This window comes from Falco peregrinus, chromosome 2 (genome assembly GCF_023634155.1).
Source record: "Falco peregrinus isolate bFalPer1 chromosome 2, bFalPer1.pri, whole genome shotgun sequence".
Taxonomy (NCBI): domain Eukaryota; kingdom Metazoa; phylum Chordata; class Aves; order Falconiformes; family Falconidae; genus Falco; species Falco peregrinus.
Window position 1 is genome coordinate 77921456 of NC_073722.1, and position 24773 is coordinate 77946228.

General features: G+C 40.2%; 1 protein-coding gene across 1 annotated transcript in view; it reads right to left on the minus strand.

Moving 5' to 3' along the window:
* Positions 1-24773, minus strand: part of DCHS2 (dachsous cadherin-related 2) — a 73012-nt gene that overhangs the window by 32217 nt on the left and 16022 nt on the right. The window contains exons 4-10 of the mRNA XM_027779988.2: positions 14941-15177; positions 12529-13548; positions 10939-11126; positions 10350-10449; positions 3553-3710; positions 1472-2312; positions 303-542 (exon numbers count right to left, since the gene is read on the minus strand). Coding sequence (XP_027635789.2) covers positions 303-542; positions 1472-2312; positions 3553-3710; positions 10350-10449; positions 10939-11126; positions 12529-13548; positions 14941-15177 — 2784 coding nt within the window. The remainder of the gene's footprint in view (positions 1-302; positions 543-1471; positions 2313-3552; positions 3711-10349; positions 10450-10938; positions 11127-12528; positions 13549-14940; positions 15178-24773) is intronic.

The following is a 24773-nucleotide window of genomic DNA, read 5'->3' on the forward strand; positions in this document are numbered from 1 at the left end:
TTGCTGTTTTATAACAAAAGCACGCCGGCTATCCTCACACGAAAGCTAAAGCACACTGAGCTACTGCTCTGCATCACACAAGCGCACATAACACATGTAACATGCCTGTGTGCAAGGCAGAATACCTCCAAGCTGTGAATAAAGGTTGAGGGTCTGAACCACAAGCCACGTTTTGAAACTCAAAACTCATCCATTACCTTGGGAAAAGCGCAACGGCTGTACAGGCAAGCACAGCAGGCAGCAAGATTTGATCAGCCTACTATGGTCCGCAACAAAATGAATAGCAAGAGGCCAGAAATCACCTGCATCTCTGTCCACAGCTTCCACCTTTACGACAAACTCCCCTGGATCTTGATTTTCACGAACTGCAGCCTCGTAAAGTTGCTTCAGAAATATTGGGGTCTCGTCATTCACGTCAACAACGATGATGGTTAGAACCTGGGTGGCAGAGAGAGCTGGGCTGCCATCATCGAGAGCCATGACTGTCAAACTGTAGTGCTCCTGAATCTCACGGTCCAGAAGGTGGGCTGTAGTTAAGAGTCCTATTATAAAGAAAGAAGGTATTATAAAAGTATTCTGGTCCAAGTTAGGATCCCAGTTGTTCCAGCACTCTCAGCTCCCATGTAGCATCATCATGCATGCTGTGTCACGGCTGCAAGGCTTCCAGACTCTGGAGTCAATCATTACCTGTGATGCCCTTTAGAATGCTAATTGGCCCAGAAACACCCATTTCGACATCAAAAGAAACTGGGATTCATGGCATATTCAAGTGAAGTTCAGAGATTCCTTTTTATTTAACTTTGGGCTTAACTTCATTTCACTTCTTCTGCACATAAGTTATGCAATTAGGAGCTCTACAGATCAGTGTCAGCTGTATCAAACAGTGGATTCAAAACCAGAAGAACCACCAGAAAACACTGCAATTATTGGGGTGAAATCTGCATTTGTGTGCAGACAGTGTAATAGTTGCAGAACTCATTCAGGAACCAAAGAATTTCAGCGGGCTGAAGAATGAAATTCATCAGCACTTTGAGCCTTCATCGAACATATTCCATGCACAGTATAGTGCACATTCCTTGATCTTGACTTTGCCTTTTCTCATGTGTACACACAGCAACATACACGTGTGCCCATGCTGTAAGTATGCATCATGCAATTATCAGAATTAAGTATTTCACTGCACACACTTTCTTCCCACATTCTTTAATGGGCTACTGGAAGATGCTCCAGTACATCTACACAACACAGTGTCATGCAGAAGTTTTTGAGCTGAGTCTCACTGAGTTTGCCTACTGCACACAGGACTTCCAGGCTCATGTGATGCTCTGCCCAAGGTAATCACCCCTGAGGATAAGTCACCTGGGTCAAATACCATAGTAACATGGTATTTCGGTATTGCATTGTATGCACTCCCAAATATTACTGTGAGAAGCACAGTACAAGAAATTCCTGAGAACAGAAGTTACAGTACCTGTGATTTTATCCAATACAAATACATTGTTTTCATTTCCTGAAAGAAGGTGGTATGTAACTTGCCCGTTTCTTCCCTCATCGGGATCCTTTGCAATTACGCGGTGCAAAAGGGAGCCCACCTCCACATCCTCCATGACATAGGAAAGAGGTGAAGATGTAAAACTGGGACTGTTGTCATTGACATCTAAAATAACAATTTTCACTGCCAGGGAACCAAGCCTGCGGTCAGTTAGATTTATTGCCTGGTCTTCTGCAGACACTGTAAGGATCACAGAGCGAGTCATCTCCCTGTCTAATGGAAAAGCTGTGGTCAAGGTGCCATACGAAGGGTGAATAAGAAATAGATTTTCATGCATGTCACTCATTTCTAGGGAATACTGTATTTTGCTGTTCAGAAAACTGCCATCTCCATCTTTTGCATCGAATGTGTAAACCAGAGTGCCAATAGGTAAATTTTCCTCTATGCCAATCACTACAAAGTCATCTTGAAAATATGGGGAGTGATCATTCTGATCTTCCACATCAATACTTAGGAAGACAGTGTTACCCTCCAGAGGATTCTTACTATAATCCTTTATAATAACTTGCAAAAGGAAGTGTGAAGCTGTTTCATAGTCAAGTTCCTTGGAAAGAAAAATGTCTCCTGTCAAGCTGTCTATTTCAAAATGATCATCATCATAGTCTTTAGCAATAGTGAAATGCAGTTTCCTGTTAGTTGTTAGATGATTTTCAGGCCACTTCAGAGAATTCAACACTTGCGCAGGTTTAAAATTTTCAGGTATGACAAAGCGCTTGAAATCTTGAGAGAAGCCAGATCTCCCATTGGGAAGTGGAATCACCTGCAAAAAACCACACAAAGATTGCAATATTTTCCCATTGTTATTATCAATAGTGTAATGAAAATTGTTTTCCTTAATTTCCTTAATTGAGAGTTTAATAATTTATTATTTGTGGCTATATTTATACTCATATATTTATATATGTATATACTTATATATGCCCCAAAGCTAGGAAACCAACTCAATGTGCTCCGTAAGAGCTCACACAGTCCTTGGCCAGTCATTCCGTAACTCTATCTTTCATTCCCACATTGAAAAAAAAAATATAAAAAGACACAAGACTGTCTTCTCACCCTCTGAATCACAGGGGTACAACGACGGATGACTTGAATACTGCTATCTCTGCCCCTTCTCTGAAACATTTCAGCTGTCTTTCCACATAGGACAGCATCACAGGGAAAGATGTGACAAAAAGCACGGTACGTTATGTGGTTTGCCAAACACAAGCAGATAACTGGGGGTTTTGGGGGGTTGTTTATGGTATTACAGGGTTTCATTCACTATTGATTGCTGCAGTGTTCCAAGTTAATGCTTTAAAATGAAAGAATGCCTTTAACTGTGAGAACTGCATTTGCCTTGACTGAAGCCGTTTTTTTCCAAGCTATCCAAAATTAACCATCTTTTTTAGGTGACATGAAAATAGCAGCCTTGGTGACATTCAGCTTCTGATAAAGGAGCACGCAGGCGGCCCGGACAAAGCAGCCCCACTGCGGCTTGATGAACAGCAGGTGGCTGGCTGTGGAAAGAACACACGCTGCATTTCACACTCACATGCAGAGCAGCACTGTATAAACCAGCACAAAGGAATAAGCTATCCTTATACTGGGTTACAAAGACAGAATTTAGAAAAAGAGAATAACATAGCAGAGGGGAAAAAAAAAAAAAGAAATCTACTTTCTCCCTCACTTTCAGTCTCCTCCTGATATCTGCTTTTCCTTCTGCCTACCTTTTCCTTCTCTTTTCTGGTGTTCATAATGACCTCTACTAAATTGCAAACATCATCTATTTGCAAGACAACCCAGTATGCTGTTGTGTATTCTTAACAAATCGAAATCAGTCTGCCCTCTCATTTCCTCCCCTCAACAGAAAAAATTAATAGAGAAAACTACCATGAGACAAGGCGCTTATAATTTTGAATTTCTGCCTTTATTCAGCTTATTTAACTTGTTTCTCCCAAAATTGTTTTTGAAAGAAACAATTTCTAACATAACTGTTCCACCCGTATGACATAAACAAGTACCTGGATGTAAAGAGCAGCATGTCCTTGAAGTGAAGGAATCCCCTGGTCCCTGGCTGTGACCACCATTCTGTAGTCAGATCTCTCAGCATGCGACAGAGACCGGGTTGTTCTTAACTCCCCACTGACAGCATCGATCTGGAAACATCCTATACCTTCTTCTATGGGGAAAAAATGGATACGAGTTATTGCAGATCTCTTCAGCTTGCCTCCATAGTACTGCACATCGTAATTAACGGTAAGAGCAGGACCCAGAGGACAGGGAACCTGCTGCACTCACTTGGTTCACAACTCCGTCCTTCACTGAGTACATGGTTAACATAAACCTCTTACTCTGGATTTAGAAAGCTACAGAGAGAAATGCTATTGAGTCCTAAAGCAACTGCTCAATTTTGGATCATTATTGACACCAGTGGTGCATGCAATGGGAAAGCAGAAGACACCCCAGGACTGGTACTCCTACTTCCAACATCAGTTGGCAGGCAGGGCCAGAGGAAGAATTAAGTCTTGGTCTCTGAACCAGCATGAAAAGTCAAGTAATGCTGGATACACTGGCTGGCTCATGTCCTTCATAGCCTATGGGTAGCAGAGAGCCATATCTACCCCTAAGACACCATAATTGAGTGATGCCACCTGCCCTGTCTGTACTCTGAACCAGGAGCTGATTGGGGTAGCTAAAACCTTAGAGTAAATTGTTGCAAAGCAACATGTGAATATTGGAAATTATGTTTACATCCCTCATCAAGGACTGGCTGCATGCTAATAACAAGCAACTTTAAGTAAAATTACTACTTGCAGCTACATCACATTACATTTATTCTAGAGTTTCAGAGAAAAATTCTACCATAGAAGAGTAAATAGCTCTGTGACTTGGAATCATAGAATCATTTAAGTTGGAAAAGATGCTTAAGAGCAAGTCCAACTGCAAACCTCACACTACCAAGTCCACCACTAAGCCATGTCCCTAAGTGCCACATCTACACACACATCTTGTAAATACTCCCAGGGGTGGTGACACAACCACTTCCCTGGGCAGCCTGTTACAGTGCCTGAAAACCCTTTCAGTGAAAAAACTCTTCCTAATATCCAATGTAAACCTCCCCTGGTGCAACTTGAGGCTGTTTCCTCTCATCCTACCTCTTGTTACTTGGGAAAAGAGACCGCCACCACCCACCTCCCCTCCCATCATTTTCAAGGAATGCAATACAGATTACTCTCCAATATTTAGTAAAATGGGAAAGTATCTATTACTTGGTATACCCTACCTGAAACTGAGAAAACTGAATTTGTCGTAACTACTTCTCTCTTCAAATACTATGCAAACAACATTTTTCTATGTGAATTTTTAATAAGGTGTGCTAGTAGGTTAAACAAAGTCATGCAGCATAACAGCTGCTATTCTAATAAGCAACTGTGGTAAAAATAAATTCTGTGCAGATGTAGTACACAAAACACCCATAAAGAACTGTATTTCCATAGGCACCTAAGTGAGCATGAAGCTGTTTACGTTCTCCAAATCTGCACATGCAAATTAATTAGCTACACATAGAGATGTTCATTTTTGTATCCAATCATGTCACCTGGAACTGTAAAATATTTGCACCTGTACAATCTGAAAAAACACTGAGCAGGCTAATTAGCAAACAGGGTTTTCACAGCCAACAAATAGGAGTTTTTTCCAATATTGTTCTGCTATTTTTGACTGACTATAGGTTTCTAGTGCTCCACGAGTCCCTTCTGGGTTGACTCTTGCAGTCTGGAACGTAACAAGGAAATTGCCAACAAAAGACAAATATGCAGAGACAATTATATTGAATGAGACAGTTCTGCATTCTTCATGATAGTTTCAAAATACTAATGATGCCGTGTTACTGTTTTCATAAATTGCTTTTGGTTACTTTCCTGGTTTAGGTCCCAACAGTATGTCTACGTTCACAGATAGGCTATTTTGTTCCATATACTGTTTCACGACACAAAATCCCACCTAAGCAAAAGACAGGGGATATGAAAAACAGAACACATAATGTGAACTGCATGCATATTTTTAAGATTTTGCTAAAACTGACATTTAAGATAACTGATAGGAATAACTAACAAGAAAACAATTCAGTAAACAGATGAGCACAAACATTATTCTCATAATTTTTCTACCAAAAATGGAGCTACAGTTACTAAACTGAATGAAAAATAAAAATTAATTTTTTTTTAAAAGGTAATCAGAGAACAAAACCATTGCAAATGCATAATTGCAATCTGAGCATGAGGCTATGAGGATTCACCCTTGCTTCAGCAGTGATGAGGGTAGTCAGTACCTCTTAACATCAAGACCAATACTTGTTCAGTTTCAAGTAGCAGAACATAGATAGCTAAGCTCAACTGAAGGTGTCAGTCCACAGAGCTTTGGAAAGGTTGAGGCTTATACATAGGAGAAAGGAATGGTCAGAATCTACGTTTCTGAATAACATAAAGGAGAAGTGATCAGAAAAATTACCAATAGCGTTATTCACTAGAGACTGCATCTCCACTCAAATCCAAATACTGCATGAACGCTCCGTTGTGCACATATTTTGGCAGTGATGAAAGTAACAGAAAAGTCTAATAATGTTGGAAAGAGATACTGTATAAAACCAGAACCCCTTGGGACTTACATTTTGAAAGTCTCATTTTCATCTATTTCATCTGGTACTGCACTATGAAGACAATCAAAACTGAAACATCTTTATTTCTATTTTTCTGGTGGTTTTTATCAGTCTAATTTTTAATTTATTCATGGACAGTTTCAAAGTGTAGCTATTTCATTCCAAATGAGAAAAAAATTCAAGAAAAAACCCTTATGAAATTGATTTCCCTTCATCTACAGACTAATCAAACTTTTATATTACATCTTTTACATAAAGCAATTCCTTTAATTTCTTTCATTTCAAAAATCTACCTAAAGACAGATCTTGCTTTTGAACTGATTTCATAGATGATGTGCTAAGAGAAGAGATAGACCACTTTTGAATACTTTTGCCTAAGATTACTGAGGGCATGTGCACGTGAGTGGTATCTTGCTCAGTTTCTAAATACACTCCAAATCATCCTCCTCGTTTTTTTGAAGTTCAAAGTGAGGAATAAGGGAAAAGGCAGTTTCAGGTTTTACACTCAAATAGCATGTCAGTCATAGCTCTAAAAGCTCGTGCACCCTGCACCTCCAGAAACAACTGCTCAGCTTTCATCTCCGTAAGTCGCCTGAATTAGGCAACTGCTGCTTATATCATATACTCCAAAGATGTCCCTTTTTGTATGAAGAGAAAAGGAAGAAAGCATAGAAGACATGGACAAGAAAGAAGGAAATTGAGAAGAGCAGATGAAACGTGGAACAGAAAAAAATTACAACTCTTAATAACTAGACTCTAATGGCCCCAGTCTCTTCTTGTGCTTGCAATTCTACCTTAACGTGCCAATAAACGGATAAGCATTTTCACTTAAATTTCCCACCTCTGCGTTTTCCAGCCCGTTGGCCAGACTTTCATTTACATGAGGTTCTCCAAAGCCCAGGCACCTTCTCAGCTCTGTGCCCTCAAATAATAATCTGCAGTATTGGACAAAAAAAGATGGCCTGAGAAATTCCAGGCCACGTGTGGCTGTGAACTGTGGCAGAACAGTCAAGCCTTCCAGGCACTGGCATTCAGGCAAAATGGCCCAGAAAGCAGAGAGAAGGTGACACTAGAGTCTTCTCAGACATTCATGACCTCAGCACACAGTGGTTGTGTACAGCTAACTCTTACCTAATGTCCTGAAGAACAGTATCTTCCCTAGGTTTTAAAATAGTTAGTGCCTTGGCCATCTCATTCTCCTTTGAGAGGAAAGAAAAGATGTTTCTCTTAACAGAAAAAGAGGAAGGCAATGCCACGGCTCCCAGAGCTCGAACACCACTGGGCTGCTGCAGAAATGCAGCCCTCTCAAGTTAAGAGATGCTCCCTGCATGCTGCTTGCAAATCACCCTGGAGAACGAGTACTCATCCACGGACACATACACCACTTGCCAACTCCTGTGTGTATGCAGTGCGAACCAGGCTCCTCCTCTCCTGGCACTCTGGTGGTCTAGTGCCAATGTATCTGCAGAACTGGTCCAAATACAACTGTAAAAGCCTCTACTTCGCCAGTGCTAGTCTTAAAACAAAAAGCAATAGTTTACGATGCACTTTAAATACAGACTAATTTTTGTTATAAATGCTATACTCTAACCTATTGACAATCATAAAGAAGGGCAGACAAATCACTTAGCAATTGCCAGTGTCACTAAGGAATAGTACACATAGCCGGGATCCTCCTCCCTCTGAACTAGGTTACGCTTTCAGTGATAACACTGAAGCGGAGGTATGGCCATATGATCATGCATTTCTATACACCTAAATGTTTATGGATGATTTGTTTTGATTTCCTGGGAAGAGGGAGGGGCATTCTGAAGGAAATACTTGTCCTCTGAAGGCTAAAATTAATCTGTTGGGTAAACCTCATAGTTCTTTTACAGATTTTTCCTTACATAATTTGTTGGAATTTGGCATTAGCCCTCCTGCGTAGCTTACTCTATTGCTGCTATCCTGGCATTTCTTTAAGGTCTCAAGAACATGAAAAACTACCCTGTGAGTCTTACAAGCTTCTTAACAGCTGACACTGACACTCACAGCTCTTAATCTTGTGGCAGTCCCTCAACTGTTGAAAAGAGCACTGGTCTGCATGCAGTCCGCCAATTAACCTGATGTCTTTGTGTTTAACAAATATGGCTGTAAATTAGATCATGTTTCTTCATATTTTAGTACTGAACAGTGCCCCAGAACTAGAATATACTATTTTAAATATAAACCAGGCAAGAACTTCACCATGAAACAGAAGACCAGATGTTAAAGGCTGTGAGCCAACTAACAACAACAACAAAAATGAGTATCAGAGAAGCTCAGCTGTTTCTGGATTTGTTTATCAGGAAAATATCTAGTTCCAAGGCTGGCAGGGCTCTTTTAGAGAGGTTTTTTTGCTGCTGTTTTTATCCTTTCGTTCTTTCTAGAGACAACATTTACAAGACCAAGGATATTTTGTGTTGCTAGTCATTTTTATAATCTGAACTCTTACTTACTCCCCTCCCGGGCTCTACAGTGAAGCCAGTAAGAAACTCCAATGTGCTGTTTAAAGGAGGGGGATATAGTTAGATACACAGACAGCCAGAGACCCCTGAAGGACACTTCCCGTGTTGCCTGGCCATCACCCTCCAAACAAAGCGTTATATACTACTCATTCCCTTTTTCTTAAGGGGGATCAATTTTGTGCAAAATACTATTACTCATAGTGCAGAAGTCTATGATTCTGTCCAATTCCCTCTAGAAGAGGCAGCCACTTGTATCCAAATTAAGGGAATAACAGTATGGCCATAAACTGACTCTACAGTCTTTTATTATCAATATATATTTCAACAGCAAAATTTTCAATAGAGTTATTAAATGTCTCATTTTTTTTAAAGCATCTCTTGGTGGAAGAGAGCAGAGTTAGTTCGCTGGCCCTTGAGGATTTGGATCTTAAAGTCCTTCCATTACTCCACAGAAGTCAAAAGGGTACATAAAGACACAGTATAACATAATCCACGGGAATCTTTTGGTAATCTCAACCTTGGCAAGAGGAAGCTACAGATTCTCTTGGTCTTTAAAAGCGAGAAGTAATGTAGCTTTGCAGTATTTTGTCTCTGCAGTGACAAAAAACTGTAATGAGTTTAAACGAACTGAGCCCACGTTTGAGCTCTGCCTACACGGGAAAGAACACGTGAGGAAATGCGCTGAGTGGGTGGAAATACTGGAAATGTTTTCTTGCTCTGATGAAACAGTATGCTCCACATGCAAGTTATCATAGACTACAAATACTGAGATTGAAAGGTATTGATTGCTTTAAACTGGTAGAATAGAGCAGGTACCAAAATGAAATAAATAGTTCTGTTCTTAGCACCTCTTGCTGTTTTGAACCAATAGTGAAGCAAAGCAGGAGGAACAGGCACGTCTTCCTCACTTGTTACAGAAAGGAATTCTCTCTCGTGTAAAAGTGTAGCAAGTGGTATATAGGAAAAAGAGAGATCACAGCTATGTCTCTTACCATTATTAATGCCCCAGTCCCACTTACGCTCTAATTTAGGACTGTTCTGTTATTGATTTCACTGCAAAAAACCCCCTAGATCCTATAGCTTATCCCAGAAGTGAACTACTACATGTAGGAATTACAGGGAAAACTGAAGAAGGTAAGTGTTTTTAAGCAGCCAGGCTATGTCAGGCTAACAGAGTGCTGAACAAAGGGTGAAACACGAACTAAAAACCACAAGCCTCATTGCTTGCTCAGATTATTTGCTGATCCCTCTGATCCCCATCTCAAACTGTCATGTACCATTCTTCTAGCAGGAAAATTTTCAGCTGGTCATGGGAAAAGGGAGATCATCTTTCCTTTAAGATGTTAAACAACTGACTGAAACACTAAACTGTACGGTGCAAGATCACAGTCCTAATCTTTTCTGAGTGCTGTTTGAATGCTCTCCGGCCGGCCACACAAGCAAACCAAAACCCTGGGGAGATGGAGCAGAGGGGGAAGGGAAGAAAGGTAGCAGCTTGCACCTCCTTAGATCATTCATAAGACATATATAATGGTCCTGATTCCTATTTACACAGGCACCTTCATTATCTAACAGACACAAAACATACATAAAATCCTGCCTGTATACGTGGCACCCTTAAAGCTCCAGTTATTTCAATGTATCTTTTCTTATGAATAACACTATAAATTCTTACCTGATTCTACTGAATATAATACAACACCGTTGTTTCCAGAATCAAAGTCTTTTGCAAAGAGAGTGGTAATGAGCGTCCCCGATGGCTGCCCTTCCAAAACCTGTCATCAAGCAATTTATAAATAATTTAGAAATATCCATGGACAACAGCAAGTCTTAAAATAAATTCCTTGCCATAACATGAGGGTTTAGCTGTTGTTCTATTTTCCATTTCAGTAACATTTACAGTCAGTGCAAACGGCATTTCAGGAAATGGTTAAATAATAACAGTTCTAACAATCCTGTTACGGTCTGCTGGTATTGCTAATTCAAAAATCTTTAGTAGAGCAGACTCAGAGATTAGAAATCAGAAGAGATTCTACTGCATCCATAAATGAAATTATACATGTATATCCTTTACATCTAACAGTATAGAAGGCAGAAAAGTGCAACCCTTTCATGAATCTTGAAATTCACAAAAAAAGTCTCGATTCAGAACGGGTTACGTGTCTGTTTTGGTGCTGTGCTGTCCCTGTTCCACAGCACGGGGGTTTGGGCTCCTGCCACAGGGTGGTGCTCAGACACCGCCAGCACCCCGGGGCCAGACCCACCTTGAGGCGCAGCTCCTGCCCCGGTGACACCTGCGGGAAGAGGGGCTTGTTGTCGTTGAGGTCCCTCACTGCGACGTACACGGCTGCTGTCGCGTTACGCCGCGGTGCCCCGTGGTCAGTCACTAGGACGGCCAGCTGGTGGTGAGCTTGTTTTTCACGGTCAAGTGCAACCCAGTTTATGATTTCACCTGACAGAGAGAGAAAATGAAGGAGAAAGGGAGCTTGATATCTACTATATGCTAGCACTCATCTTTCTACATGCAATTACACATTTAATTTATCATGAAATAACAATACATGTCTTCTAATACAACTTACTTACATCGTAAGTATATAACCTCAGATGTCCAAGCTCCATTCCATACAAATGTGTCAATCACAGTTTGCACTTGTACATTAGTACCATCTCACATCCTTTACTGTACAGTGGAAGCCTCAGAGCAAAGGCAGAACACAGTACAAACCAACACACTGACCTTCCACAGAAATCCATCTGGCCTTTTCTTCACCACACTTTAGGGCAGACAATATTTAAGCACAGGGTTTTAACTGCTGACATTTTGCCTTTATTATGCCCTTGAGTTAGGAAATTCTCAACACAACGTCTGTACGCTAATCAGGAACCCTCACGTCTCCTATACATTCCGGTAAACACTGTGAATAAATCTGACCCAATCTTCTCCCCATCTGCTCAACCATGCTCAAGCTATCTGTAGGTTTGCAGTTGACCAAAGTCCTTCACACAGATAACCACATATTATTTCAAGAACTTCTTGGTTAACTCCTAGTACTCTGTTTGCCTTTAAACTTCCATAAGCATACTATACTCAGCAGGAACCTGCTTTGAAATGACAATTTTATTTTGACATTCATACAGAGAAGTTCTCCGAGAGCCTATTCACTCCCCATGAGGACAGGACAGCTGGGAACAGGAATTTTAACAGCAGATCTTTGCTCAGTATGGATCATTTTACTAAACCAGAGGATTCTCTTTCTCTGAGCTCTCCATGCCATGGTCTGTGGTGTTAAACTGTGTGGACTTAGTAGCTATTACTCAAGGCATTTAGGATTCGCTATTCAGAGTATACTCTGTGCCGTGGAAAATGTCCCTCGGCCACTTTGATTTCTGCGGTGCCCTGTACAACATGAACTCAGTCTTGATGTAACTTACAGAAGTTTTCACAAATATTTTAAATCACTCTAACTGCCAGATGTCATAGTTACCCTTACAATTATTTATGGCTGATCTGTTCTTTTCAACTGCACTTAATCACAGGCAATTAAATTCCTCATATGAACTACTGAAGCTATAATTTCAAACTCTTTCAATTTGTTAGTCAAACACTGAAACTTATGACCAAGTGACCAGCATGAAGTCATGAAAAAATAAAATACTAAGAGTTAGTTAATTCTTCATGAACACGTATTAGATTTATTTCACTCCCCAAATTGCGAAGCTGGGAGTTAGAATAGTCACATATCAACCCAAGAGATTCACAGCGATTCCTGAAAGCTTTACACTTTACTTCCTTTAGGGAAGGCTGCTTTCCCCAAGCAGTATTAGGCAGATGAAAAATCATAAAATGCTACCTGTGTTGGAATTCATCTTGAAATACTTCCCATCAGACAAGAGGAAATAAGAAAGTTGTCCATTTCTTCCTGAGTCTTTGTCAACAGCTGTAATGGTGCCAACCACACCCCTGGGAATTGGATTTTCCTCCACTTCAAAGAAGTAGCTCTCGTGCATAAACATGGGAGAATTATCATTTTCATCCAGGACATTAACTATTACCGATGTACTTGCATTTTGCCTGAGGTCTTCATCTTCAGAGGTGCTGACTAGGGCTCTAAAACTTAGGATCTGTGCACATTCATAGTTCAGATGCCTCCGAAGATAAATCCAGCCAGTATCAGAGCTGATTCCAAATGCAACAGATTCTGTGCTAGGCTCTAAGGAATACATCAGCTTGGAGGTAGCACTGAGTGGATCAAGCGAGTGGGCTTGAACCTGAAGGATTTGGGCACCTGGAGGGGTAGCTTCACTGATTTCTACTTGATACACCAAGTTCTGAAAACACAAAGTAGGGCCCACCTTCTGCTCTTCAATAATCACCGTCAACATCAGCGAAGAAGTCAGAGGAGGCCTTCCGCAGTCTTCAGCTGCTATGTGTAGAGTATATTCCTGCTGCTTATCTGCAAACACTGTGCTGCTGAGGTTTACCACTCCAAGGCTTGGATCAATGCTGAACACATTTGACTGCTTGCTTGCAATACTGTATTTGATCACCCCATTTAGACCACTGTCTTTGTCTTCTGCATGAGCAATATAGACAGCGGTACCAGGAGGCTGGGTATGTGAAATAGTTACCTTATCAGATTTGGTAAGAAATACGGGAGGGTTGTCATTAATATCTATCACAGATATGTTGACCTGGGTGCTACTGTAGACAGGGGAGTTACCCAACTGTGACTGAACAGTCAGCATCACAACAGCCTGAGTTTCATAGTCCAGATGTTTTTTGGTGCGGATGATGCCAAACTGGGGGTCAATAGAGAAACTTCCATGTGGATCACCGGAGGAAATTCTGTAAGAAACCACTTCTAAAGAATCTAGAAATGGAAATAAAAAATGTAAAAAGGTATATGAAAGTAGTAACATGAAGGTTGGTAAGAAAATCTGTGAAGGACGCATGCAGTTACATTCAGCAGAACAAATGTAAGCTACAGAGTCTTTTGACTTTCTTGGGCTTTTTATGCTTCCTTCTTCCCATCCCCAGAGCCCTTCAGTAAAATATGACTGTATACAGTTTGTCCACTGGTGTTCCATTTGATTTTCATCTCACTGGTATGATAAAATTCTATACAGAAAATAGTATAATAGCCTCTTGTTTTTCCCTGATCTAAAATACAGAAAAACCACTCCTATAAATTAGTCTTATGGGAGTAATTTCACTACACACCGGCATTCACTATAGCCAGGAATGAAACAGGTGCCAGTTCTCTGAAAGAACTGCATTTTACTGAACTTACTGCTCACGGATGACAATTGCTATAACTCTTATACATCAGATGCCACCTAAAGCAAAAGCTGTCTAAAGGTTCAGGCTTATTACCACGGCTGCTCCACAGGTGCTACCTCACCCTGAGGACAGTGGTTAATGCATTGTCCTTCCAAGAAGGAGAACATGGGAGGACCTGACTAATCAAACTTAAATAAAACCTCTGCCTCTACCACCTTAAATGTAAAGGTCCATCATCAAGCTGGTATGTAGACTCATGGCTCCCACTGCTCTGCATAGGAATCAAACACATATGTCCCTCAGGACAGGGTCTTTTATGACTAAGGCCTGGCAGGAGCTAATCCATTTCCCTCCAAAAATGACAATGAAACCAAACAGATTAAATACATTTTCAAAAGGTTCCATAAACATTCATCTGGAGTTCACCACTTAATTCGAGGCACTGGGGGGAGGGGGGGGGCGGGCGTTTTTTTGTTTCTTTCTTTCTTTGGGTTTTTTTTTGGTGAGGGGAGTCATCTGGTTGGTTTTGGGGTTGTTTTTTTTCTCCAGCAGCAGCAGCACTTCATATAGATTTTCTGAAACTTCTGAATACTCTGATCATGAATACTGCTCTGAGATGTGTCTTGCATGGCTAATGCTTCAACAGAAGCCACACTGCCACACAAACCCTTCCTTACACTTTTCACAATGTGCTTCCCATCTCCCCATTTACAATTACAGAAATCTATCCAGAAGAAAATGGAAGCAATTGCCAATCTCCATGGACCACCAAGGAGAGTACCACAAATCTTCATCTGTTCTAAAGAGCATCCTGATAAGCAGCGCTTACACCAATTGCTGTAAATACCAACAGTAAATACTATTTAATGCTAGACAGACTGAATAAATTATATGAAGGCTTAAAAGAAATTATCTGCAGATATTTCCAGTTAATGGTCACAGCAGAAATGCAATGTAATCCCTGACTGAGCACACAACTTACTTGGAGGCCCTCTGGCCTTTACAGTGCCAACTGGGCTGTCTTCATGTGCATCTTCAGGAACAGAAAAAGTATACCGGGATCTCTCAAAGACAGCAGGGGCCAAAGCAGCCTGAAGGACGTTGACTGTGACAGCTGCATTGGCGGCAGAGGGAAGGCCACCCCCGTCCCGTGCAGAAACAGTCAGGAAGAGCACAGAACGTGCCAGGTGGCTGAGAGCTGAGATCAGGTAAATAATTCCTGAAAGCACACAGAAAAAAAAATATTAAAAAAAATAAATTCAGCAGGCTGACAAAATAGTATATATGACAACAGATACAGCTGCTCTAAGAGAAGACCAGACAATGAGGAGACAGCACTCCCAATTCCTCTCTGAGAGCCAAGTTTTTTCAAATTGTATGGTCTTTACCATGCACAAAGCCACTGATGCACGCTAAGTTCTGTGTCAAAACACAGTGTTGATAATTCTGATTTTAGAAACACAGATTCAGCTAAATCTTGAACAACTTCACCGAGTTGGTGGATGACTTCTGAATTTTCAGCAATGTTAGGAAAAACACAATTTTACCAGTACTAGTCTATAGGAGTCTGGAAGTGCATTGGGAGGAAAAAATGCTTAATTTATCTTTGCAAACAAAGTTAACTTTTATTTCCAACAGGCTGCGGAGACATTCTGCTTGAATAAGCCCCCAAATAAAGCACGCACACAGACAGAGTTGAAGCCACAAAATAAAAAACTTAAGGGGAGTGGCCTCCGTGGAAAGTATCTGGGAAGCAATCACCTGCTGTCTGATCACAAGTTTCTGGTAAAGTACCCTTTAATAGTGAACTCTAAGGTCTGATGAATTTGCAAGCTGCTAACAATTACATTATATACAAACTATATGAAATAATTCTTTGAAAAGAAAATGCAATGCTCTGTCCCGAAATACAGCACTTCAGATGTGCCTTCTTCAAGATAAATACATTTTCATTCTTTAACTCTGCTAAATAAGACTAGCTGTCTCCAAATACATTCTCTTTGACTGCTAAAAAAAGTCTTTAGTAATAATGATAATTATGCCCAATTTTCAAATACTCTCTATATAACTACAGAAACCCACATTAACTCTTATTACTTAACATGGTAGTATGGGTGAAAGAATGAATGTAGCAGGAATCCTGTCCCATCTTTTACAGTAAAAGTTTTTTTACTTTCTTTAAAGTTCATACAAGCTTTGCTTGAGTGAAGACTTCAGTCTCAGCAATAAGAATTATATTCAAACCATAGCTCTCTGTGGAATGTTCATAACTGTCCACAATGATTATCCAAAACTGATACCTGTTAATTATTCCATGACAGACAATCATTCATTGCCCTTTGCAAGCAAATTAAAAGGTTTATGATTGAATATACAAACCTGCAAAAAAAATCATTAGCCCTCAGAGCACTCGTGAAATCTCTGGTCTAGATGATGTGAACACAAATACTTAAATTTAGGGGTCAACACTAGATCACAGAGCAATACAGCAGATCACGTTATGTTCATAACCTCATAAATTGTATAACTAAATTGTAACCTGAGGCACACAGTCGAAGGCCAAGTGCTTTCATCCAGGTAAAAGACAGAATAAGGAAACATAACTGTGTCCTAGGGAGCATTACTACGGGGTTTTCTTATTGTTTCCAGCAACTGCTCTATCATTGAGCAGGAGAAAGAACACTTTCACTTATTCTGAGATGACAAAAAAGTCATCAATATTCTAAGACCCTTTGGTAGTCACAGATTTTGCAACACACAAGTAACTACTTATAAAGCAAGTTTTTCAACATTTAAATGAAGATGAGAGGCGACCAAATGCAAGAAAATTCTTCTTAACAATGACCGAGTTTAACTATACACTAAATGCTAAAATTGCAGTAGGCCAAGTAGTAAGGTTGCAATAAACTCAAGTGATTGAGGTAATAGGGACAACTTTCTACATACCAACTGATATTTTCAAGAAATCAAGTAGGCTTTTTGTAGAAGCTGGTAAAAACAAAAAACCTCTAGCAGCTCAATAAAACCAAACCTTTAAACTGTGAGTTACCATTGTAATTTCCTGAATCTCAAGACAGGTTTAGTAGGGATGATGCTTGGCATTCAAGTCAGACATTTAGTGGTCCTATTTGCCAGATAGGGTAAAAATTAGATTTAACTCAAACTGCCTTAGGAGAATCAGTGCATAATTCAACTACAATATATCTTCTCAAAATTCAGGGTGAAGCCACAATGCCAATTTGCTACAATGCATTTTTAAGCAGAATAATGGAAAATACATAAAATCCTTATAAATATTCAGATGTGCATGTGGTATACTTTCCAGTTATCTGCCAGGACATTATAACAAACTCTGTCTTGACATGCTTAAAATGCATTCAGAGGGTCTTCAGGATCAGGTCAAGGAAGAACGCTTTCCACTAACAACAAAGGACACTAATTCCAGTGAGACAAACAACAGTAAAAACACAACAGAGATACAGATGGATTCAGAATTCATTGCTGATCCAGCTCCTATGCCAATATAACTGGAGCACTTCCAAGAATCAACCTTATTTTGGCCTTTCATTTTCTTTTTTGTCTTCTGATGACTGGGTTTTATGATTAATTAGATACCTCAAGAAATTAGTCTTCCAAGGACATAAACTTTTGGCATTTCCTGAGGTCATCTGAGCAACTGTAGCTCAAAGGAAAAAAGGTTTTAACCTTTTTTCCCCCAGAGGTTAAATGCATAAACATGGATTTTACACACTGTTGCTCTCAAATGAAATGAAACCAATCAGACTGTATTTGACTAACTTGACCAACTGGGTATTTTTCTATTGACAAGGCCAAAAGTATTTCATTCCTGTTTTTGATACCTCAAGATGTATGTGAAGGGTGGGAAAAGTACAGAAAAAGCATCACATTGAAACTCTCTCAAAGCAGTAACTAATGACTCCAGAACATCGGAGCAAACAGTACTCCACTCCAGGAACTCTGAAGACCCGGTGGAACAGAAATATTTCGAACCAAAATCCATTCTCTGGTGACCTGGACGGATTACAGCACAGTCCATGCCAGTTCAGCTATAGAAAGCAGACAGAAAAGGAAACGGATAAAAGATTTTGCTTTCTCTCTTCATTCTTTTGCTGTGCCCAAGGGAGGGAGGAGAATAGGCAAGTACATCTCACCAACTCTGCCTCCTCTTGCAGGACCAGTGATGCCCTAAGAACAGTGGCAGATTCCAAGTAAAAATTACGTGTCTTCCGTGTGGTTCCTTCCAGCCTCAAAACTGTAGTATGCAGAAAACTGTACAACCCGGGTCAACTTTTAATTACGTACATTCTGTTCCTTTCAGCATTTGTAGGACTGGGCAGTAGCATTGTGTCTGCTGATCTATAATTTACACAGACATGTGAGACAGTTCTACCGTACGTTGGGGAACACACCACACTAGACTCTGTTTTGGCACTATATAGACAGGAAAGCAGCTGTAGAAGCAAGCACACCTGGGATCCTACGTTCTATATGGTTAGGTAAAAACACTGGACTGACTAAAACAGTCGTGACTGCCTGTGTCGAAAGCAGCTGCCAGCACACCTCAGAGCGGGCTAGGTGTACCTGATCCACTGAAGCACGGTGCAGGAGATCCCCAGCGCCACATCGCAAAGGCAGAAATGGGGCTATCTGCAAGAAGCACACAGCAGGAACTAGCTGTGTAAGTCACACATTCGGTGTGAGAAACTCAACAGAAGCATGCCTGGCTAAGTAACAGGCTGAAGAGAGTCACAGTTTTCCCTTCTTTCCTGTTCTGTAATCAGGAAAAGACAGAGGCTTATTGTTGTTATTCCCATAGTCTTCTGCAGCATGCAGTTCGTGGCTTTGGCAAACTTAAAAGACAAGGAACGCTTGTTCCCAGCAGGGAACACCACAGACACAAATTTGGTTCCACTTTAAGAAATCACTGCATTAAAAATGCCACCTTCTTTCCTACAGCTTGGCTCCCTATATAAATGGATGGTCTTACCTGCTGCCTTAAATAACACTTAATTCCCTTTTTAATTGTTTATATTACTGCAGTGCACTGAAGATCTTCCCTCTGGTAATTCTACATTCTGCACAAGAGAGCTGGAATCAATTCTGCTTCGCAGGTGAACAATCATAATTACATACCAAGTGAAGTATGAACATCCACCTCACAACTTGGCAGTCTCATTTTCTTGACTAGATCTGCACGGGTGTAACTGACTGCAGAGTCCAACCTTTATGAATCAGGAAGATGATGCAGACATTGCCTATCACGATTTGCATCACATTTTAGACAGAACCTGCAATGCTGGTTGCATGTTAGCAACTGTCACTGCAGGCTGTAGTTTGGGAACAGCTCTGCTCCAGGGGACGTCAGCTCAGCCCAGTCACGTTGAAATTTATGATGCTTTGCTGCAGAACGATCTGAGCTCACTGGCCAGCATAAATCGTTACAACAGTTTTGGGGATTCAATGTACCGTGAGAGCTAGTGCTAATGAAGGGTGAAATCATGACTGACAACTCTGATCTGTTTCATACTGCCTCACTCACTGTACATGCTAGGGCATTAACTTCCAAGAAGTTCTTGCTCTCCACTTCGTGCCTACCAACAACAAAAGGTAAATAAAGCCCCTATCCACCCAGAATGTGCAAACACATCAGTGAAAGACACGACTCTATGGCACCCGCCATCCTCTGGCTATGACAAAGTTTCTCATGGGTTTTTTTTGTTATTGATGTGGAGATGCATCCTACTCCACAGGTGGGTTAGCTGCTAAGTGCTGTTTCTCAAGAGTTAAAGGCAGGAGACAGGCACTTGCATACAGCGATTCTTTTAAAATGTAGTTCTGATCATCTTCATGATCCTTTGTTCAGTTCTAACATTACAACAGCATACATCACCAAAGTAGGTCCACTCATCAAAAGCACTTTTTGTGTGACAGAAATAACACTGGTTACCCCAATAGGATTTCCACACATAATCCGAGCTAACCACTTTGAAAACATACCTGCTTTTCCACAGGGTCCTCAGGTAAGCAAAGCAAAAACCAGCCCTACATTTATAGACTTTCACAGGTATACAAAACATTTTCCACTAGTCAAACATTGCAGAGGCAAAGATAAAAATCAGGATGTGCTAACTTCGGTAACAAAGTTTGGATTGCATAGAAATGTGTACTCATGTAAACAGCTTCTAGTATTTTCTCATTGTTCATGAAATAAAAAAGCAACTTTAAAACATGGCAAGAGGAATAAAAATCCACAACACTACATCAGTAGTGTTCCCTAAGACCACAACACTGAACACCCTAACAACTTTAAACGATAGCAGTATTTCTTCAGCAAATACCCTAGGAGGGGGTCAGCTGGCATGATCTGAAACACAGCTCAGACAGTAAGCAGATGGCAAAAAGGTACGCATGGTTCATCACCCCAATTCACCTTCAAGCTGGCCGCTGGACCTACTGTTAATACTGTGTAGGTCTGTGCTGACCCCCGATACACTCAGAGGATGTCTCGCCCAGCCCAGCATGCCATCTTCTCAGTGCAGATGCACATATTTGTTTGCTTTTTATGCTGGAAAAATTTTGAAGATGAGCATAGACAGGGTCATTCGCCGGGAGGTGGATGCAGTTAGGTGAGGACTTGCATTAACATTAAACTCATCATTGTTCTAGTGAAGAATAATAGTGTTTCTGCTTGACATTTCTATTTATCTAACTCATTGCCTATGCTCTAATCTTAGCATCGTGTTTAGGTTCCAGTTTTAGCAATTTACTGTACCTAAAATGCACCTTTTTTAGTGAAGCTGCATTCTTGATGGTAACCATCTTGATGGTAACACTGCCAAATGCACTGTTCAAAGAGCTGGTTTAATAACTTTAATTACTGTGCTTAATCACAAGACTTTGCTTAGCATATGGAAGTCTATTCCAGAGCACTTCATCCAAATTTGCCAAGGTTGGTAATTAGCAATGTAAGAAACCACTACCTGGATCTATTAGCTAATGTACACAGTTTTAACAGTGAGGCTCTCCCACAAGCACAACGTTTTTTTTAAATACTATGGGTTACAGACAATTTTAGTGAGCTAAGTAGTACTCATCAATACACAAAATACTAATTTCTAATTAAGGAAGTTCCATTATTCACAAGCAGAATACCCACCTGAGCATCAGCCTCTAATGTTGGGCAACAGTGGGAACGAGCCTAGTACTAGAATGATTTTGCATCATCTAGGCTCAGTTTTCTGTTACACAAGTGCTTTCAGACAATGTCTTGCAATGGACTATTCGGGATGCAAACTTACTTTGTCTCTGGAGACTACAGTTTGCTAGTTTAGGAGGCCACATGCCTCCCAGTGCTCAGGGGCAGGTGAAGGAACATGTCAAGCCAGCCTCTTTCAGCCTTCCTATCTGCCATCTAGCCATTAAAAGGTTAAACAATTCTGCAACTTGAAGTAGTGAGCTAGAGGGCTGGACTTAAAAATGTAAGGTGGTACTTTTATTTACATTACCAACTTTTTGAATCAAGTGCCTGGCCTAACTGCTATCAAAACACCACCAAAATTTAAAATTCTTTATTTAAAAAAATTTTAGGAACTTAAATTAGAGGTAATATTAAGATTTCAGTGGTGCACTCAATGCATGGTTCAAAGTTCACTACAAATCAAATTAGCATGATGGTTGTTTATTTTGTAGAGGAAAAACTTATTTATAAATTATCTTCTGTAAAAAGTCCTCAGGTGCTGGACAATCCTAAAAAATGCTCATGAATTCCATGAAAAGCTGCAGACAGATAAAAGAAACTCGTAATGCTTTTTTCCAATCATTTTGAGAAGCTGAGAGATTAAAGAAGGCAAATTTTTCAGAGCAACAGTAAGAGCCCATCAAAGAAAGGTCTCAAGCTGGATTCAGAGCTTTCCAAACCCCATCATTGGTTCAAAAATGAGTGTTTCATTGAACAAGCTCTCAATGAAGAGAGCAAGCAAAGCAAGCTGAACGTGCCCCACCAGCTACAAGCCAGGCAGTAGCACTCTGAATGAGTTGCAGGCAACAAAACGCTCTCACACTTCTCATTTAGCAAGAAATGGCACTGCTTTAGCTATGAAGCCCCCAGTACATGTGGCTATCCTGAGCTGGAAAGCAGCTCCACTTTGCCCAAAATGCTTAAAGAAATATTAATAGGGTAAAAAAAAACACGTCCTGCAACTCCCAACTTTAATCAGGTGATTACAACATCAAGCAGAAGGCACACAGATCCAATGTTTCTCAAAGCAAACAAAGAACTCCACCAGGTCTTTCTGGTGACCACAGCAATCGCTAAATGGTTAGGGAATTCACTTTCTTGCTTGCATTTCAAAACTATTGCTTCATTTCCTTTATTTTTAATGTTCAAGTCAAATGAAACATTTTGCTTGATCCTTTTCCTCCCATTTTAAATTTCAATTGAACCCCCCCTAAACTGTCAACAAATTTATTTTTGCTACATATTCTTCAGAATACTGTCAAACCTAAAATGCAGCTCCTCAAAAACTCTTCTTTTCTACAGCACATCTTGAAAGAAACCTGGAGATACTGAACCAACTGATTATCATGTCAATCCACTGCTGTCTCACTGTGTCAACCTACTACAAACCTCCTGGGACAGGACTAGGGTTTGGGTTTGGGGATTTTTGCTTAGTACAACCCTAATGTTAGCACAACAAAGGTTTTATGACTCAAAGGACATCAAAACTAAACTTAGTACAAAAAAAACAACTATTACTTTGATGTAGCTATTTCTATATTGTACTACTACATGTTGAAGTAATTCTTCCCTAACAAAAAAAAAAACCCACAAACCAAAACCGCCATGGTAATTTGTCAGTAAACCAGCATATAAGCAAAGAGACGTAATTTGCTATGGCAGAGAAATCTCCTCTGTTTCTGCCTTGTTTTGTTTCCTTTTATCTGACATAATAGTAGCTCAGAGTATGTTTGTTGTCTGATTGCATCCAAAGAACACTTCCACATAAAACAGGGGCTTTAAAAAACCTCACATCAAGAATCAAAGCAATACTGGGCAGGACAGTGGCCTGGTGAACTGCTGCATTTTCAAAGACAAAGGCAGAGCCTTCCCCACACAATCCACACAGCTCCAGTACTGCCACCCCACCCCACCAGGTCACCTTTGCTTGCCTGGCTTATTGAAGTTTTCAAAAAACATCTTTTTAATCCAGGACCTTTTCAGTCAAGCCGCCAGCCTGCTGATCCAAAAATAGCTCAATGCAAAACCTGTTAAAAAAACTCAACTGCCAAGGTAATCGGAGATGATATTTCTTTGAAGGTGCTGTACCAAAAGATGCATGTTTCCAGCTCAGCTATAGAATGAAGCCTAGTATCAGCCCAATCAGATATATTTGCTGTTCTTATATTAAGAGCATTACGAAACATTCCAGGTGCTCATCTTAAATACTTACGAACTGATTTTCTACTACATGCGCTCCCCTACTATATTCATTTTACCAGTCCAACAGCGTGAAGGCATTTTGCCAAGGCTGTCTGAACTCTTTGTGTAACCTGCCGCTTTCTTCTTTCCTTTAGTTTAACTGAGAACATGAAGTACATTAAGTACATCTGTTCTTAAGACTCACGCAGTCTCTGTCAAAGAGAAAGTCCTGATTGTCTGAACTTTACAAATCTCACATTATTCCTCTCCTCCAAATTGGGAGGTTTGGGCATAATTTTTCCACAATTTTTCTCCATTTTTCTGGTTACCAGCCCACAGCATCTGTGCAATGCTATGGCAGCTCACTCTTTGTCTCATCTGGTGGGTTCTTCTGTTTCCAAGATCTGTCATTGACTTAACTACAGGGAAGGGGGATGGGCTACAGCATTTTTGTAAATACTTTGCGCTGTGTCATGCACAATGAATCTCACGTACGCCTGTCACCCCACTGTCGCGTGGTTGAGTTTTTGGCAGATAGCTTGTAGGAATTTTTCTCTTCGTAGATGGTTGATTCTATTGGATTGTATTCATTAAAGAAAAAAAAAAGGTCCATTAAGAGCTGGTACTACGCATATTTTTCCATGCTGTTTTGCTACACGGCTTTCTTTCAGGGCCAAAATCTGTCTTCTCACACTTACTACAGCAAATTCTGTGTGCTTCAAGGAGAATATACCGTTTCCTGTATTCTTCATGTTAGATTTCTCATTAGATAAGACCTCACTGAAGGTAAAGGTTCACAAATTACTCGACTGAGACCACTAATTTTTCCTTTGTGACTTAACTCCAAACTCTTAGAAAGTGAAAACTTAGTGAGCTAAACCAGTGTCTCAGACATCTTCCTCTGATCTGCAGCATTCTGAATATGCTATCAATTTGTATGAAAGATCAGAAAAATAGTAATTGAAGAAACTGCAGTTTAAAAAAAACAAGTGGCCTCAAAATGTTCCAAAACAAAACACTCCTAATTTTAAATGTTATTTATGTGAACCTCTTCATATGTTTAGCAAATGTACTACATGCTGTATGAAAATGCCAGAAGTAGTTTAAAAATAAACCATTTTTTTCCTACAATACTACAGGAAAACATCATTAATCATCATAAAAATGGCCTTGTTTTCTTTAGAAAGGATGCATCCCCATTTCACTTTGATGCATATTACAATCTGCTATATATTAAACATTGTATAATACATGGAGTTAAGCAAAGTTTAGATTTTTGTTTTTCCCCAAAATGAAATTTTGGTATTTTAACTTTTGTTTCCAACCTGTATTGTAATAAAAACAGAGCAAAACCTTTTCATGCAATGAAAACGTCC